This window comes from Colletotrichum lupini, chromosome 7, assembly GCF_023278565.1.
Source record: "Colletotrichum lupini chromosome 7, complete sequence".
In the NCBI taxonomy this organism is placed as follows: Eukaryota; Fungi; Ascomycota; class Sordariomycetes; order Glomerellales; family Glomerellaceae; genus Colletotrichum; species Colletotrichum lupini.
The window spans coordinates 3,182,039-3,197,940 of record NC_064680.1 but is presented as its reverse complement, the minus strand read 5'-3'; the positions used below and the strand labels follow the sequence as shown (position 1 = coordinate 3,197,940).

Here is a 15,902-nt window from a genome sequence, read left to right as displayed (position 1 = left end):
GGGCCTTTGGGTCAGGATTCGAAGGGCGAGACTATGATCGTGTGGTTGAAGAGCTGTGACGTTGTGTAGACAGTCGGGCACCACGCGGCGGCGCAGAGACAGCTCTTTCCCGTTGGAATCGAATTTGTGGTGGGGCAGGTTTAGGTGGGGGCGGGGAGGGGGAGCTACCTTATGGTACGTACCTTACCTTCCCACTCCTTTCCGCAGGTGAGGGGAGGTGTGCGGCGTGCCGCTTACACCGATGGTGAGCGTTCGAGGTAGGTCGGTACGCCTCGGCATAGCGTTGCCCTGGAGGAGAACAATGTACAACTTTATTTCTCAGGTTTAGCACCAGACGGCGACGCACACCACAAACTCGACACACAAACACGCAGGGTTTGACGGATGGTCTGGTTCCTGAATTTGCTTTGCTCTCTTCGGTTCCGTCCCTCTCGTTTCCATTGGTCAATTTCGAGCAAAGCAAGCACACCGTTGCAGGTGAACAGGCCCTTGCCCGTTATTAAGGATTTTTCTGCTCGCATTCATCCCACTCACCGGGCCAATTCACTTCCTAGTAAGGTAGGTACAGCGGAGTATCCAGATTCGATCACTTACTGTTCCATGCGCCTTTGAACCAGTCATCCAGTTTGCTGTTGACTCACCAAGGTACATATGCCAGGACTCTTGCCCTCTTGTCATGAATTTCAAGTTGAATCATTTTGAAAGCCGGTGCGAATTCTTCCCCAAGTTGACTTACCTACTCTTTCTCCAGCTTCCCTCTACGTCAGTTTTGGCGACAAACCAGCCCGGCACCACTTGACTGTCCACAACTCCATCTTGAGTCACCAACACAATCACCAACACAACACATCACACCATGTCTTCCTCCGCAGAATGGTCGCCCGACTCCTGGCGCTCAAAACCCATCAAGCAGGCTCCCGCCTACCCAGACGAAGCCGGCTTGAAAAAGTCCGTCAAAGAATTGGGACGGCTACCCCCCATTGTCCACCCAAAGGAGATTGTCGCACTCAAGCAACATCTCCGTGATGTGGCACTCGGCGAGGCTTTCCTGCTCCAGGGCGGTGACTGCGCGGAGCTGTTCGACTACTGCGAGCCCAATGCAATCGAGTCAAAGATCAAGCTGCTGCTGCAGATGAGTCTGGTTCTCGTTTGGGGTGCCGACAAGCGCGTGGTGCGCATTGGCCGTATGGCTGGCCAGTATGCCAAGCCCAGATCGAGCCCTACAGAAATGGTTGACGGTGTGGAGATGCCTTCATTCCGCGGCGACATTCTCAACGGCTTCCACGTTGATGAGCGTGAAATTGACCCGCAGAGACTCGTGAAGTGAGTCATGCAATGAAGACAAATCATGTGTCACCACCAGAGCTAACCAACACCAAAGGGCCTACCAGTATTCTTCGGCAACCCTCAACTACATCAGAGCATGCCTCTCATCAGGCATCGCCGATCTCCACAAGCCGCTGGACTGGGGCCTGGGCCATGTCCGGGACCCGGAGCTCAAGAGGAAGTACTCCGAGGCCGTCCTCTCCCTCACAGACATGCTCCGCTTCCTCCACACCATCGGCGCCGACCGAAGCGACAAGCTGGACACGGTCGACCTCTTCACCAGCCACGAGGGCCTCCTCCTCGAGTACGAGCAGCCGCTGACCCGCCTCCTGGAGACGCCCGTCCCGCGTCCCACAGCAAACGGCAACGGCCCCCGGAACGACAGCAGCAGCGGCCCCACCGAGACTAAGAAGGAGTACTACGACACCTCGGCCCATTTCCTCTGGATCGGCGACCGCACCCGGCAGATCGACGGCGCCCACGTCGAGTTCTTCCGCGGCATCGCCAACCCGATCGGCATCAAAGTCGGACCCACCACGCCCGTGGACGACCTCCTCGCCCTGCTGCGCGCCCTCAACCCGGACAAGGAGCCCGGCAAGATCACCCTCATCACGCGGTACGGCGCCTCGAAAGTGCGCTCGCTGCTGCCGGCGCATATCCGCGCCGTCGAGGACAGCGAGTACCACCGCTGCGTGGTCTGGCAGTGTGACCCCATGCACGGCAACACGGTCTCGACGGGCGGCGGCATCAAGACGCGGCGCTTCCGCGACATCTTTGAGGAGCTGCAGGAGACGCTGCGCATCCACAAGGAGCAGAAGAGTTATCTCGGCGGCGTCCACCTCGAGCTCACTGGTGATGCCGTGACGGAATGTCTGGGTGGTAGCGAAGGGCTGGATGAGGATGATTTGTCGACCAACTACACGAGTTTCTGCGACCCGAGACTCAATGAGAAGCAGGCGCTCGAGTTGGCGTTCTTGATTGCGGATCACTACAGGAACGAGAGAAGACCGGTTTTGTAAGGTGGTAGTCTTGGAGTTAGCAGAGGAACATTTAGCAGCGGCATCTGGGCATTCGGGAACAAAATTGATCGTGAAAAGTTCTTCTTTCGCACCTGAGATGAGTTCATCTAACACTCAACCTAGCTCGTGCCACTAATGCCAGGCACGCGTGCGTCGTGACATGACAGTCATGGCGGTAAACCCGGGGTAAGCCACAAGCACTATGTACCTGTCGAAATCCCGTGGGACACATGGACCTCTCAATACCACTTACCCACGCAAGAGGAATCGATTTGATAATGAAACATGCAAGCGCAGCTGGCTCACCTTGGGACCGACATGCGGGGAGGCCCTGGTGTTGTTGGTTCGTGTCCACCGGCTCACCGACGCATTTACTTGCCCAGCAGGGAAGTTTCAGGCGGATATCAGCGGGCCAAAGATAAGGTGGCAGGCGAGGTACCTCTCCTCACCTTAAGGTGCCCTACCCTTAGTAGGCTCCAGAGTCTGTACAGCGCGCCTTACGCCCTTTTACCCCAGCGGCCGATAAGGGGAGCGGGGCTTCCCCGCGACTCCGCCGGCTACCCGTGACCGAGCGTGTAAGTACCTTGACCCCAACGCCGGGCTCTTCTCTTTCTCTCCTCTCCCTTGATAAGTCCCAAGCTCTCATCTTGCATCCATCATCTTTCAACAAACCTTCACACTCTTCTCACTCGACATTGTGGGTTTTCATAGAGTTAAAGCCAGCCTCACCTTTCTCTCATAGTCGTAGTCACAACCTTGCAACACATACCTAGTACTAAGTACGCTCCAAACATACAAGATGGTCTATCCATTCGACTATCTCCAACACCGTCGTGACTGGTCTGTCATCCCACCCGTGCCTAGAACCGCAAAACCCCCGAGGTTTAACTAACACCAAGAAAACAGCAACTTCAAGCAATCCGAACGCGCGGACAGAATTCGCCGCCTCACGGCCTACAAAGGCCCCTTTTCACAACAAGACCGCCAGATCTTGGACAAACCCATCGAGGAACTCGTCCAAGATGTCCACAAGACCGTCCTCCAACCCATTGACATTCTCAAAACCTACGGTAAGGTAGCCCTCAAGGCCCACGAGCGCACAAACTGCCTCACCGAGGTCATGCTCGAGTCCGCCGAGAAGTGGGTGGCCGACGGCTCCGTCAACCTCAAGGGCCCGCTGGCCGGCATCCCCGTCAGCCTCAAAGACACAATCGTCGTCGGCGGCTACGACACCACCGTCGGCTTCAGCAGCTTCGTGGGCAACAAGACGGCCGCCGACGGGCCCGTCGTCCGCCTCCTCAAGGACGCCGGCGCCGTCCCCTACGTGAAGACCAACCTGCCCATCACCCTTCTCAGCTTCGAGTCCACAAACGACGTCTGGGGCCGCTGCACGAATCCGCACAATAGCCGCTACTCACCCGGCGGCTCCACGGGCGGCGAGTCCGCCCTCCTCGCCATGGGCGGCCGCATCGGCATCGGCAGCGACGTCGCGGGCAGCGTGAGGGCGCCGGCGCACTTTTCGGGGTGCTACAGCCTCCGCTGCTCCACGGGCCGGTGGCCGAAGCTGGGCTTCTGCACGAGCATGCCGGGCCAGGAGGGCGTGCCGTCCGTGTACAGCCCCATGACGAGGACGCTCGACGACCTGCGGTATTTCACGCGCGCCGTGGTGGGGATGAAGCCGTGGGAGTACGACTACAGCGTCCACCCGCTGGCGTGGCGTTCCGAGACGGAAAAGACGTGGCTGTCCGACAAGAAGAAGCTCCGCGTCGGCGTGATGCGCACCGACGGCGTCGTAGACCCCAGCCCGGCATGCCGGCGCGCGCTGGAGATGGTGGAGAATGCGCTGCGCAAGCAGGGCCACGAGATCGTCGAGATTAGCCCGCCCTCACCCTACGAGGGTCTCAAGATCGCCGCCCTCGCGCTCAACGCCGACGGGTGCCAGATGTTCAGCACCTTCTTCCGCACGGGGGAGTGGAACGACCCGGGCGCCGCGCAGATGAAGTTCCTGATGAACCTCGCCAGTCCCTTGCGGTATCTCTACTACCTCTGGGTGAAGTACGTTCGCCGCGACGATATCTGGGCGGGCCTCGTCCGGGACTGGCGGCCGCAGTCGGCGTTTGAGAACTGGAAGCTCGTCGCGCGGCGGGAGGCGTACCGGAATCAGTGGTTTGAGTGGTGGAACAAGGCGGATGTGGACTTTTTGATCACGCCGCCTAATGCTACGCCTGCTGTGCCGCATGACGGGATGAAGGATGCGTGTAGCAGCTGCGGATATACGTTTCTCTTCAACCTGGTGAGTTTCTGTGGCTCCTTTTCCATCTTTTTGGGGGATTGTGAGTGGCTAATTAACTATCTAGCTCGACTACACCGCCGGCGTTCTCCCCGTGACACATGTGGACAAGGACCTGGATCAGCTTCCCGCGGACTTCAACATTAAGAAGCTCAATGGCGTGGCGTACGGTGCGTATAAGCTGTACGATGCCAAGGACATGCACGGCCTGCCCGTCGGCGTTCAGGTTGTAGGAAGGAGGTTGGAGGAGGAGAAGGTGCTGTCACTGATGCAGAGTGTGGAGGATGCTTTGGGCGATGAAAAGTACAAGTTGTTGGACATTGACTAAGTTTGTGAGATTGGAGCCAATGTGATGAGGCAGACAAATTATCGTAGCTAATGATTGTGTCAATTAAAGACAAGAAGAATAAGTCCTTTTCCTACGCCGGTTTCGCAACCGACGTATAATGTAAATCAGATCATTGGATAGAACCCAGTCATGAGCCCCCGAATTGGATTCCGGATATAATTCAATGTCATGTTTGTGAGCTGCAATCTTGAACGTCGGATCCCCGTGCCGTGAAGGTTAGTCGTAGGAGGGAGATGCGGGGCAGTGTGCGGCCGTCGAGCAGGTCCGATCTCGGACGGTCGTCGCATCCTCCCAACTTCACTCATCCCACTTAAACTTCAGATTGCGTGTAAGTCGATAGAGACATCGAAAGTTATATAAACCAGCATTGCTCACTCTCGCAGACAACAATTTCATCTCAGGCACACATGCTTTTGGGGAGCTCATCAACACCGATCTTTCAAATCAACGATGGCTGAACAAAAAGAGGATAAATGGTCATCCGAGGTAACCCTTACCTGCTCACCATCAATGCCTCAAGCATACCGTCCTCAATCGATCTGAGACTAACGTAAACGTTCAGGCCTACCAGCACTCCGCTTCCTTCGTCCCCAAGCTGGCGACCAAGGTGGTGCAGTGGCTCGACGTGCAAAAGGACGATGTCATCCTCGACGTCGGGTGCGGTGGTCAGTCCCTTCCACTTGACGTCCATCCATCAGACCCAATGCCAGTACGGCCGCGTAATGGAACATCAGACTGATGATCAAATAGACGGCGTCCTCGACGTCGAGTTCGGTAAGGTCCTCTCTCAAGGAAAAGGCTCCCTCCACGGCATCGACGCCTCCCCAGGCATGATCTCCGCCGCCAAAAACGCCGTGTCAGCAGCTGGCCTCTCAAACTGCGAATTCGAAGGTACAGCTCTACTTACTCCCTCCTCTCTTCATCATACTGCCCAGACATACTGGAGCAACTCGAACGTTAACTGACATATTACCCATACAGTCCTCGACGCAACAAGAATCACAACCTCCTCAACACCAACCCTACACGCCCCAACCTTCACAAAAGCCTTCTCCAACGCAGCCCTCCACTGGATCCTCCGCCCCCCAGGCTCCCACATCCCCGTCTTCACCACCATCCGCGACGCTCTCCTCCCAGGCGGCAGCTTCGCCCTCGAAATGGGCGGCCTGGGCAACGTAGCCGAGATGCGCACCGCCATCGTCATGGCCGTCGCGCGGCGCGTGGGCATGGAGAAGGCTGTCGCCGTAGACCCCTGGTTCTTTCCGGACGAAGAGTGGTTGAAGACGGTGCTCGAGAAGGAGGTCGGCGGATGGGAGGTGTTGAAAGTTGAGCGGGAGTGGAGGCCGACGACGGCTGATAAGGGTGGCGTGGAAGGGTGGGTAAGGTTGATGGGCAAGGAGCTGTTGGATGCGGTGCCGGAGGAAGGCGGACAGAGGGAGGAGACTGTGAAGGAGATAGTGGAGGTGTTGAGACATGTTTGTAAGATTCCGGGGGATGGGGAGATGATTAGCTATGTGAGGTTGAGGTGTCTTGCGAGGAAGCTTTAGACGAGAGGCTGGATGGAGGACATCCGATGTCGCTAGTGAGGGGATGAGACTAGCGAGTATCTACAACTCATAAGATGGCTGATAGCAATCGTTTCCCCAGCTATAAAACGCGTTCAATTCACTTCAGAGATGACAACAACAGGAGCCCATGAGACCAATTGCAATGGTTGCAAATCGAGCCAGTCTCAGAGGACGTCAAAGGTAAGAGACCAGGGGACAAGGGTACTAACCTCAAACGTCTCTTTCAGTTATTAAAGCTGTCTAAGGACACTCATCATCTCGTTCGCTCTGCCACTCTTTGGCTCGAACGTATTCGTTACTGACAACCACGACTTTAACGAGGGGTACTTACCAAGGCTGCTTAAGGACGCTTACTACTTTGTTTACTTGACTTTGCTTTAGCTTAAACGTGCTACGTGGATTTGGAAACCTTGCCGGCCGTAATAAATATAGCGCAGTTCGTCGTATTGCTAACTAAGGTGACGGCCTCTTCTTCTTATAACAAGTTCGTTTCCTCACCCTCTTGTATATAGAAAACGCGATATAGTTCTTTAGATATAGGCGTATTTTAAGGACACAGTTTTATACGTCCATAGGGACGGAAGTCGTTAAAAGTAACTATTTAGTATAAAAGTATTTGTTACGAATAATCGCGACCTAATAAGAGCCGCTTAGTAAAGAACTTTTATAGTCTCATTTGCGTCACCTCGCTTCGGCTCGAACGTATTCCCCACGAACATTCATGGCCCAAGTAAGGGTATGTAGTATGGACGTTGATTTTTGCTTGTACCTTCATCGATAGTGCCAAGGCAGCCTCGGTGCCTGCTGGTTCGAATTGGGACCTCCGACAGGAGCCGGTGGCTGAGCTACCACGAGCCCATCTCGGTTGTACTTTATTACTCCGATGTGTTCTGCTTCGTTCGACTCGAATTTATTAAATCCAGGTACGTTTAAATAGAGCTCGCTATTGCAAGTGTTCGCTATAGTCCCCAGGATAGAGATGTATCACTAATTACCATAAGTAGGCTCATAACAGTCTTAATCAGGAATTCTAGCCTGGCCGCACCACTAGTTGGTTCTAGGCGTCAATGCTCGTCTTTCGGGGCTTCATTCTGTATGTGGCTAGTTGCAGTCGGCCCTTATATCTTACCTCTCAGCCTTGGCCATCTAACCTATTCCAAGGCAGCATGCAATACCCTGTTCACTAACTCCAGTCTCTATCCCACACATCGACGCCACAAATACGTGCGAGAGGAAGTCGAACGATGCAAGAGAGACAAAGACTTAGACATACTCTATCTAATCCACTTGGCTCATTCGCACGACGTCCACCAGCATCCGCTGCTCCCACCGTCGCCGTTTCGGGAGTTGAGTATGACCAACGTGGGCCTCTCCATCACTGACTCTTTTCGAACTTTCAAGAACACTTGGCACTCATCCCATCGATATTTCTATTCTTACTCCCCTCATTCCATGTTCAAAATGGCCTTTTTGACCTTAGCCGAGTTGGCATAACTCTTCCCAGACTTGTGCGTCGAGGCAGATCAGAAAGGTTATAGTCTGGCTTGAGCGATAGGACACGGCAGAAGACAAGTCTCTATATGGCTCTTGAGAGCCTGAGATTCCAAAGTCATCGTTGGACTTCAGTCTTACTCCCCAAACAAGGAGTCTTCCTGGGGTGTCAGGACACCTTGACCTCGGTCGCCTTACTCCCTTCCATCTTACTACTTTGAAGACATTGGAAAACGTATAGGCCTCATGTTGAGGACAGGGTCACATCAGAGAGAAGACTCTATATGGCTCTGAAGAGTCTTCAGCAGTCAGGCTACCAATCACTTTGTTCCTGCTTACCTCAATGGATCCTTTGTAGAGACGAAACAACTTGGTCCAAGCCATATTATTGTCGTCTACCCTTGTGCGTTGAGGCAATCGGCACGGCAAGATTTACGAAAGTGAGCTTCGTGGTAGAAGAAGCCTCGTCAAAACCCATGGAACATTCGGTGCGACTAACCACCTCCCCCCCCCCCCCCCTTCCTTTTCTCTCCCCTCTCTCCTCATGATTTCTACGTTTGAATCAAGTCTTTGTGTCCAGGAGTCAAAACGATCTATACGGCCCAGGTTATGGATTTCACCGCCAGGGCTCAATGAGTCAATTGGGAGGACCGCCTTTAGACAAGGACATATAACACCAAGACAACTTTCTTCCTCAAAGGAGTCCTACCATCTCCCAGAAGGTATAGCATTTTCTTAAAATAAGCCTTACCTCGATTCCATTGTCGTTCAAATGAAGGTGTCACCACCTTTACGCCCATAGAGCTGCAAACACAACCCCATCGAATCAACATATTTTGCCATAATCACAACCAGGAGGCATGATAATCTGACTCCCGAAGCGTCGGTCGTTCATCATACACGGCCCCAATCTCCCGCAAACGCAAACCAAGTATCAGTCTGCGTCCTTCGCTGAATTTGAACAAGACTCAGTCTTCATTTCATCATCGGGCAAGCTACTCCCCTGGCCGACGCAGACCAGACCGTCCGAGATGAAAGCGGGAAAATGGCTAAAAATACCAACCAACGCAATCACGTAAGCTGTTTCGAACAAATTTCTCACGATGTTGGGACGAACTTTTCTCCATAACCACATTCCAAGACTGAAAGACTTCGCACGGTTACATGATCTAAATCCGTCCGTCCCAAGCAGACATCTCGAGAGCACGAGCACTAGCACGAGCCCACCTGCCTACCTACTCTGTGCCGATGGGATGATAGAAACCACCCGTATCTCTCAAGAGCGAACCCTAAAGGCCATTTACTTATCCTGAGCCTTCTCACTCAAGAGGTGTTGACTACTCAACAGCATGGCAAAGGAAGAAAGTAACAAACAAAAAACCAAAAGTGGAAAGGACCAAGTAAGGGACACGGCTGGCGACACGGAGCCCGTCCGAACTCCACCTAGACCCGGACACCATCCGTATAACCCTCACGTCCACCCGGTCCTTCCGCCCGTCCGTCCGCTCGCCCCACCGTATCCTCCCGAACGACTCGCGGCAGCAATAGTTCTAATCCTATCCATCTCATCTTCCGCCGCCTACCTCGCCCGCCTCAACTCACAGCCAAGTCTCTGCACCCAACCTTCCACGCGACTCACTCGAACCCTCCACCTCCTTCCGGTGGCGACCCCATCGGCCCACGACTGAGCTTCAGTCAAGAAAACACGTCAACGTCAACCCAAAGTGTGCCGTCACATCCCGTCTCAACCCGTCATAGCCGCCGTCCCCAGATTTCCCAAACCTTCTCATGAGCCCCCTATTCCCGCTCTACCAGGAGCTGACTACAACGCAAGTGACCTCATGGGGGACGTAACATACGACCAAAGCCGACGAAAGCAGCCCAAGTACAATTGAACTTCACTCATATCCATCCCAAGATTAGGACAGCAGCCCAACCATTCGAACCTCTTGCGATCTCACACCACCATCACACATGCATAAACAGCAAAGTACTGTACACACTATCACCGACAACAAGTCGGACTTTCCACTAGGTAGCCAGTCGTCCAGTCCCACACCAAAGCCACGCAACCACTCACCAGGAGCCCAAAGGGGGGGAAAAAAAAAACTCAAAACATCAACGGTTTGAAATGCAACCACAACCGTCCACACCAAGCCCTGCACGTACCACACCTACCACAGCACAGGAAAAGGTAAGCTGCCGTCCCTCCGTCCCTCCCAAGCTTCTCCCCCCCTGGGTCGAGTCCCCTACCCTTTACCCATCTCCACTCGATCATCAGAGAGGGCAACCCAAGTTCTCACTTGATCACATAGACCACGATCAGGCTCATGCATCAACGCAAATATCACTCAACGGCACCAGCCCAGCGAAGACTCCAGGAGTCTAGACTCTCGCTCAACAACAACAAGACGGCGTACGGCTTATCCGGCACCGTGAACGCTGAGGCGAGTCGTGGACCGGACGCACTCCGGTGGGAAGCTTCGCTGGAATGGAATCTCTCCGTCCTAGCTCTTCCCTGCTACTTAATGCCATCTGTATGCTCGTCCCATTGCGAGCATGCCCCCTGCTACGTTGTCACCGCTCAATAATCGCACCTTTTTCTTGCCAACGGCGTTCACGTCATCTGATGACAGCGGTTCGCACCAGTCAGTGGCAGAGGCTGTGCAAGATCGAATGATATCGTTATCACTTATCCTATCTACCATTCCTAGGCCACATGAACACTTTTTTCCTTACAGATCATGATAAAAATTTTGAACCCGGAAAATAGAACAAGTTGCCATAGCTGAAAAAATGTGATATATGGACTTTGTATATATATGAGAGAACATTGACCGCCTGCCAACCCCGCCCATCGTCAAGAATAATAAGGTGAGGGCGCGGATGGCGGCAAAAGTAATGAGATGATGCACATCGCTGAGGGGATTTTTCAATGCATTCCAGACAACGCCTTTCCGCTTGCCGTTATTCAGCCAGCTCTCCTCTCGGAGCGCTGCTTCCCGCGGTACCACTGCTGAGAAGCTTCTGGTAGCTGTAGATGTCGTCGTCTCCTGGTATGAGACTCTCCTCCACGTACAGAACTCGAGGCTTTCGCCAAGGCTCCTCGTTTTTTGACTTTTACTTTTCATTATCTCAGCCATCTCCACGCTTAGAAGTGCTCCTTCCAGAATCGGAAGTTGACTTCGCGGACGTCGGCATCCTTGCAAGCCTGCTTGATATCGCGAGCTACATGATTCGTTAGCAAGAGTATTGAGAGAGATGAGAGTATGATACTTACCAGCTACTGAGGGACCGCAAAAGTAGACACCGACAGTCGTGCGCATACTGCCTTCCAAGCCGTTGAGGTATGTTCTGTCCAGAATGCCATCACGCATGGTTGTGAAAAGCTTGGAGAAGTTGGGTCGACCAAAGTTCGTGCGGGACTTGAGCTCAGTCAGAGGGTCGTGGTCTGATCCAACCGAGTTGAGCACAATGTTCTGGGTGGTATCCATGTCCAGCTTCTGAGTAAGATAGGTGTGAATCTTCAGGAACTCAACGCCAGAGCTGCCAGGAACGCGAGCTGCCTCATTGGACTGCTCTTCAAGTGACGACAGTAGGGTCTGGAACCACTCGAAAGAGCCAGTGTCCTTGCAGACCCAGATGAACTCGACACGGCGAAGACGGGTTGGCGGGTTCGGGCTGTTGCGCAAATGCCAGATGTTCTTGAGAATGGAGGCCCAGGGAGTAACGCCAATACCAGTGCCGATGAGCACAGCGATTTCGTTTTCGAAAACGTCTTCGGCGGGAGCACCGTACGGGCCATCAATGCGGAGATCAGGCATCTGCTGGCCGTTCTGAAGAGCAACCTCGTACATGCCCATGGGATCAACGCCATCGTAAAGCTTTGCCTGAGCGGAACCAGCACCAACAGCGTCACCAAGAGCCCGAGTGAAGTCACCGACCTGGCGAACGTGGACCGAGACATAAGGATCGAACGGGCAAGAGGTAATAGTGAAGGGGTGCCATTGGTAGTTCGAAAGAGAAGGCACTTGGAGGAAGAGCCACTGGCCAGCCTTGTACTTGAACGAGGGCTTATTGAACTGCAGCTCAACGACGTCTGGAAATCATTTAGTATCACGAGTAGTATGAGTGGCACAGCAAAGACTAACCGTAAGGGTGGCGAACAACACGAGTGATCTTGGTGCGGCGGCGAGCGCGGACCTCACGGTAGGTACGCTCCATGAGGTAGAAAGCTCCTGTCCAAAGCTCCCATCTCCAACCGAGGTAACCGATGCAGTGGTCCCAGTAATCCTTTCCGGCAAATGGAGAGTACGGCAAGGCGGTATCGCGCACGAAGCAGCCAGTGGTGTGGGTGTACAGTCCCAAGAAAAAGGGGATGAAGAGGTGGTGAGTGTACCAGAACGTCTCGAATGACTGCTGGCGAATACGAGCGTGTGCAGTGGTGTACATCAGAAGCATGCACAGCAGCATGACATGGCCGGTAACACCACCTGCCTGGGCGTAGTGAATCTGGATAGCCGTGACGGGACGAATCTGAGTTCTCTCGACGTTGAAGAAGCTGCGCACATGTCAGTAAGTGGGTACTGTGCCGTATAAGTTTAAAACCTACTTGATGTAATGCGCAGAGGTGTGCAAGATGGTAAAACCAAGCATGGAATACGCCAATTGTCTGTGCAGCCAGAGGTTCTCGTCGAGAGGCAGGAAGCGAAGCTTAGGTCGAATCCATCGCATGACCGTTCGGCAGACCGGGAGTAGGATAAGCATTCCATCGACACTAAGGACCAAACCAGCACCTCTCGAAATCCAGACCGAGTACTGCAAAGTGTTCAGACCAGCCAGCCTCGCGTCCATTGCCTGCTTCCACCTAGAGAGGGGTTAGTGTCTAGTTGTCGACAGAGTACGTCGTGCGAATGGAGGCTTACCATCCATAGGCGAAAATGCCAAAGTGAAAGGTCCAGAAGAGGAAGTGGAAGGCCAACTTCTGAGCAGTAAACTGCTTCTTGACCAGAACCCCGAAGGTCAGGTCACCCGCCATTTTGCTTCGATTTCGATTGCCCTCCTATTCGTAGCTGTATTAGGGTGTCGACCTGCGACAGTACCGACGAGTTGGCGGTTGGGGTCGGGCCTTGGGTGTATCGGTAGCGGCTCGTGTGGGCGTCGGGCGATGGTGTAGCAAATAATCCCAGCAAATCCAATAACCACGTTCCTATCGATGCCAAAGTCTGTTGGTTCCAATCTCTTTACTTCTCAGTCCCCGTATTAAAAACGTCTCTTATAATACCTAAAGTGGTGCAGTCGACGAGCAAAAGAAGCGAAAATAAAAGACTCCAGCCAAGCAAAGTTGGAAAGGTTAAAAAGAATGATCTGAGCCAGCAGCGAAGGAAAGGAAGGAATCTCGTTGGTCGCAAGGGCTCGGGAATTGACTCTTGACTCTTCGACCTAAGCGAGACTCAACGAAGAAGAAGAAGAAGAAGAGAGAAATGAGGGTGAAGGAGAAGAGGTGGAGGAAGACGAGACGAAGCTTTCGGCGGGTGGGGGGAAAGTCATAAAGAGATGAGGCGAGTCGGGACGGCAGTCGAAGTTCGAGCGATGGCGTCTGTGGACTTGGCACCGCGTGAGGTTCGATTGACCGGGGTTGCACAGGGCGGGAACCGGTTCTTTGGCAAAGAGAAATGCCCGGGATGAACGGGGGAGCCTGGTGCTGTCGGATGGATAGACTTGGATCCGGCGACGAAAAGTGGTGGAGGGGGCTTGACGATGGTGCGGTTTGGTGCAGGATTGGATGGAGGGGTGGGTGATGATGTCGGGACTAATCTTTCGGATGTCAGGTGTCCATGAAACCTCGTCAATAGCCGTTGAACAGGGTGCCAGTGTTAGTGTTCGTCCCGCGCAACGATGTGAATTGTGAAAAAAAGTGCGATTTGGTGGCGGGGGGGGGGGGGGGGGAAGTGTGCGGGGGGGGGGGGGGGGGGGGGGGAAGGGGGGATGGAGGGGGGGTGGGGGGATGGCGGTGGGTCGGGGGAAGGGGGTGGGAGAGTGGGGGGGGGGGGGGGGGGGGGGGGGGGGGCGAACTGTCGACTGTCGAGGACGGGACAAGGGGTTTGACGATGGTGGACTGGACGATTCGGTAGATCAGACGTTGGAGGGGTTTCGCAGTTGGAGGGAGCTGTATCAGTCCGATCCGAGAGGCGAGACTGATCAGACGGCAGGGCCAGGTGCGACAGGTGGTGGGCGGAGTTGAGACGACTTCTGTTAGAGGCGCTTTGACGAGGGGGCCCCGAGGCTATTCTGACGTTTCGGTTGCAACAGGGGAGGGGCCGTTTCCCCCTTCTCTTGCGCTTTTGTGTGCAGCGTTGCCTGTGTTGTTCCCCTCTGACAATGCGGCTCGAATGCAAAGTGTGGGTATGCGCTATTACGCTACGCTACACAGTGAATGCGATGAACAAGGGTCGTTTCTCTTGATCGGTACGGGTTGGCGTCTGTTAAACAAGAGTTGGGTATGGCGGTTGCGCTTAGCTTTGTCTTGTTGGAAAGTTTGTTGGAACCAACGACAGTCAGACCGAAAATGGCAATAGGTTACCAGACTGCTGGGAGGAGGATGGAATGTGGATGGATCATGGAGGGAATGGGAAAACAAAGGGAAGAAAGGAAAAACAACCAAACGAGGATGACGAGTCGACGTCCTCATATCCGCATCCAATCCCCCCCATTCTCCATGCTGGATGGCCTGTCGTCTGGTTCTCCGCTGATGGGCCATTCGGATAGCATGGCATGGCATGGCATTGGCAAGGTACTTTAGCTACCTGGCCAGCTGTACATACGACTACGGAGCAGTATGCACGAATGATGATTTGCGGTCGGGAGGTCGTTGTCCAATTCCTCTCAGCGACGTTGTGTCGGGCACCACAGAAACTCAGATTGACGGTCAAATTGGCCACCACCTGCCTCCTTCTTGCCGCCCGCCTAGAGGAACGGATCTCAAAGTGGACAGATGAGAAGGTGACGGGAGACGCAACGGCGGCCGGTGGTTGGCTGATTTTAATTTTGGAACACGGACGCCAGACCCGTTTCGGCCGGGCCCATGTTGCTGGGCGCTTAACGGTTGCTGATGGAAGTCGCCGACCACCAGGTGAGGCGAGCACCACTCCTTCCTCCGTACACCACACCTCACGGGAGAGCTGCGGTGGCTGGATTTTGGTGACACAGGATTCGCTGGTTGCACAACGATGGGGCATTGAGGAACTATTCTTGAATACCATCACAAGGACAACCCGCAAAAAAGACACTATTAAAAACTCCAATGTGATGGCATCGTGCTACCGAGATGCGCTACAGCTGCATGCCGCTGCACTACCGATGCAATTATAGAGTGATCCGGCCACTGAAGGTGAGCTGTTTTCTATCTGGGGGTCTTTGCCCAGCTGCCCAGCATGTAGCCAGCAGGGAATATTCGATATTGCTTCCCCATCTCGCAAGGAAGACGATAGGAATGTTGCTTTGAATAGGCTCAACCATGATGTGAGGCCAAGCCAGATACATAGTTCTCATTACCCTTTTGCTGCGAATTGCAACTTTGCAACACAACGACGGGAAGCCATTGGCTACGTGAATAATTAGAGCTACCCTCATGAGAAAGCATCACCCTCGAAGCTTCCCTGGAGTTGACCTATCACGCACCCACGGCACAAGGGCACCTTCGAAAGTTGAGTTCAAAAGTCCAAACACTCTTCACCGTCTCTTCCATGCCAGATTGAAGGTTCCTTCCGTACGGTATCGACTGACTCTCTCGCCTAACTCTCTTTTCTCCCTTCAAAGATGATCCGGGGAACCCTTTCCGTTTTCCAACCTAAAATGTG

The 15,902-nt window shown here is 53.9% G+C and overlaps 6 protein-coding genes across 6 annotated transcripts; 3 read left to right on the top strand and 3 right to left on the bottom strand.

The window, feature by feature from the left end:
* Window positions 1-11: 11 nt before the first annotated feature.
* On the bottom strand, window positions 12-815 carry CLUP02_13993 (uncharacterized protein; the record flags this gene model as incomplete). The annotated part of the gene is made up of 5 exons (XM_049292927.1): window positions 12-53; window positions 196-309; window positions 369-511; window positions 595-629; window positions 763-815. 5 exons carry the CDS (start codon window positions 813-815, stop codon window positions 12-14), a joined length of 387 nt encoding a protein of 128 aa, XP_049150073.1.
* A 41-nt stretch (window positions 816-856) lies between these two features.
* Window positions 857-4,963, top strand: CLUP02_13992 (amidase; the record flags this gene model as incomplete). Its single annotated transcript, XM_049292926.1, has 10 exons — window positions 857-1,323; window positions 1,382-2,341; window positions 2,384-2,415; window positions 2,469-2,493; window positions 2,544-2,768; window positions 2,837-2,908; window positions 2,985-3,042; window positions 3,145-3,185; window positions 3,252-4,638; window positions 4,703-4,963. The coding sequence occupies 10 exons, from the start codon at window positions 857-859 to the stop codon at window positions 4,961-4,963; spliced, it is 3,528 nt and encodes a 1,175-aa protein (XP_049150072.1).
* A 471-nt stretch (window positions 4,964-5,434) lies between these two features.
* CLUP02_13991 (methyltransferase) lies at window positions 5,435-6,531 on the top strand (the record flags this gene model as incomplete). The annotated part of the gene is made up of 4 exons (XM_049292925.1): window positions 5,435-5,470; window positions 5,547-5,649; window positions 5,735-5,875; window positions 5,966-6,531. The coding sequence occupies 4 exons, from the start codon at window positions 5,435-5,437 to the stop codon at window positions 6,529-6,531; spliced, it is 846 nt and encodes a 281-aa protein (XP_049150071.1).
* Window positions 6,532-10,778: 4,247 nt separating this feature from the next.
* Window positions 10,779-11,186, bottom strand: CLUP02_13990 (uncharacterized protein; the record flags this gene model as incomplete). Its single annotated transcript, XM_049292924.1, has 1 exon — window positions 10,779-11,186. The coding sequence occupies one exon, from the start codon at window positions 11,184-11,186 to the stop codon at window positions 10,779-10,781; it is 408 nt and encodes a 135-aa protein (XP_049150070.1).
* An 8-nt stretch (window positions 11,187-11,194) lies between these two features.
* Window positions 11,195-13,081, bottom strand: CLUP02_13989 (ferric reductase like transmembrane component; the record flags this gene model as incomplete). Its single annotated transcript, XM_049292923.1, has 5 exons — window positions 11,195-11,271; window positions 11,324-12,142; window positions 12,195-12,604; window positions 12,656-12,910; window positions 12,969-13,081. The coding sequence occupies 5 exons, from the start codon at window positions 13,079-13,081 to the stop codon at window positions 11,195-11,197; spliced, it is 1,674 nt and encodes a 557-aa protein (XP_049150069.1).
* A 1,808-nt stretch (window positions 13,082-14,889) lies between these two features.
* CLUP02_13988 (uncharacterized protein) lies at window positions 14,890-15,414 on the top strand (the record flags this gene model as incomplete). The annotated part of the gene is made up of 1 exon (XM_049292922.1): window positions 14,890-15,414. The coding sequence occupies one exon, from the start codon at window positions 14,890-14,892 to the stop codon at window positions 15,412-15,414; it is 525 nt and encodes a 174-aa protein (XP_049150068.1).
* Between the last annotated feature and the right edge of the window lie 488 nt (window positions 15,415-15,902).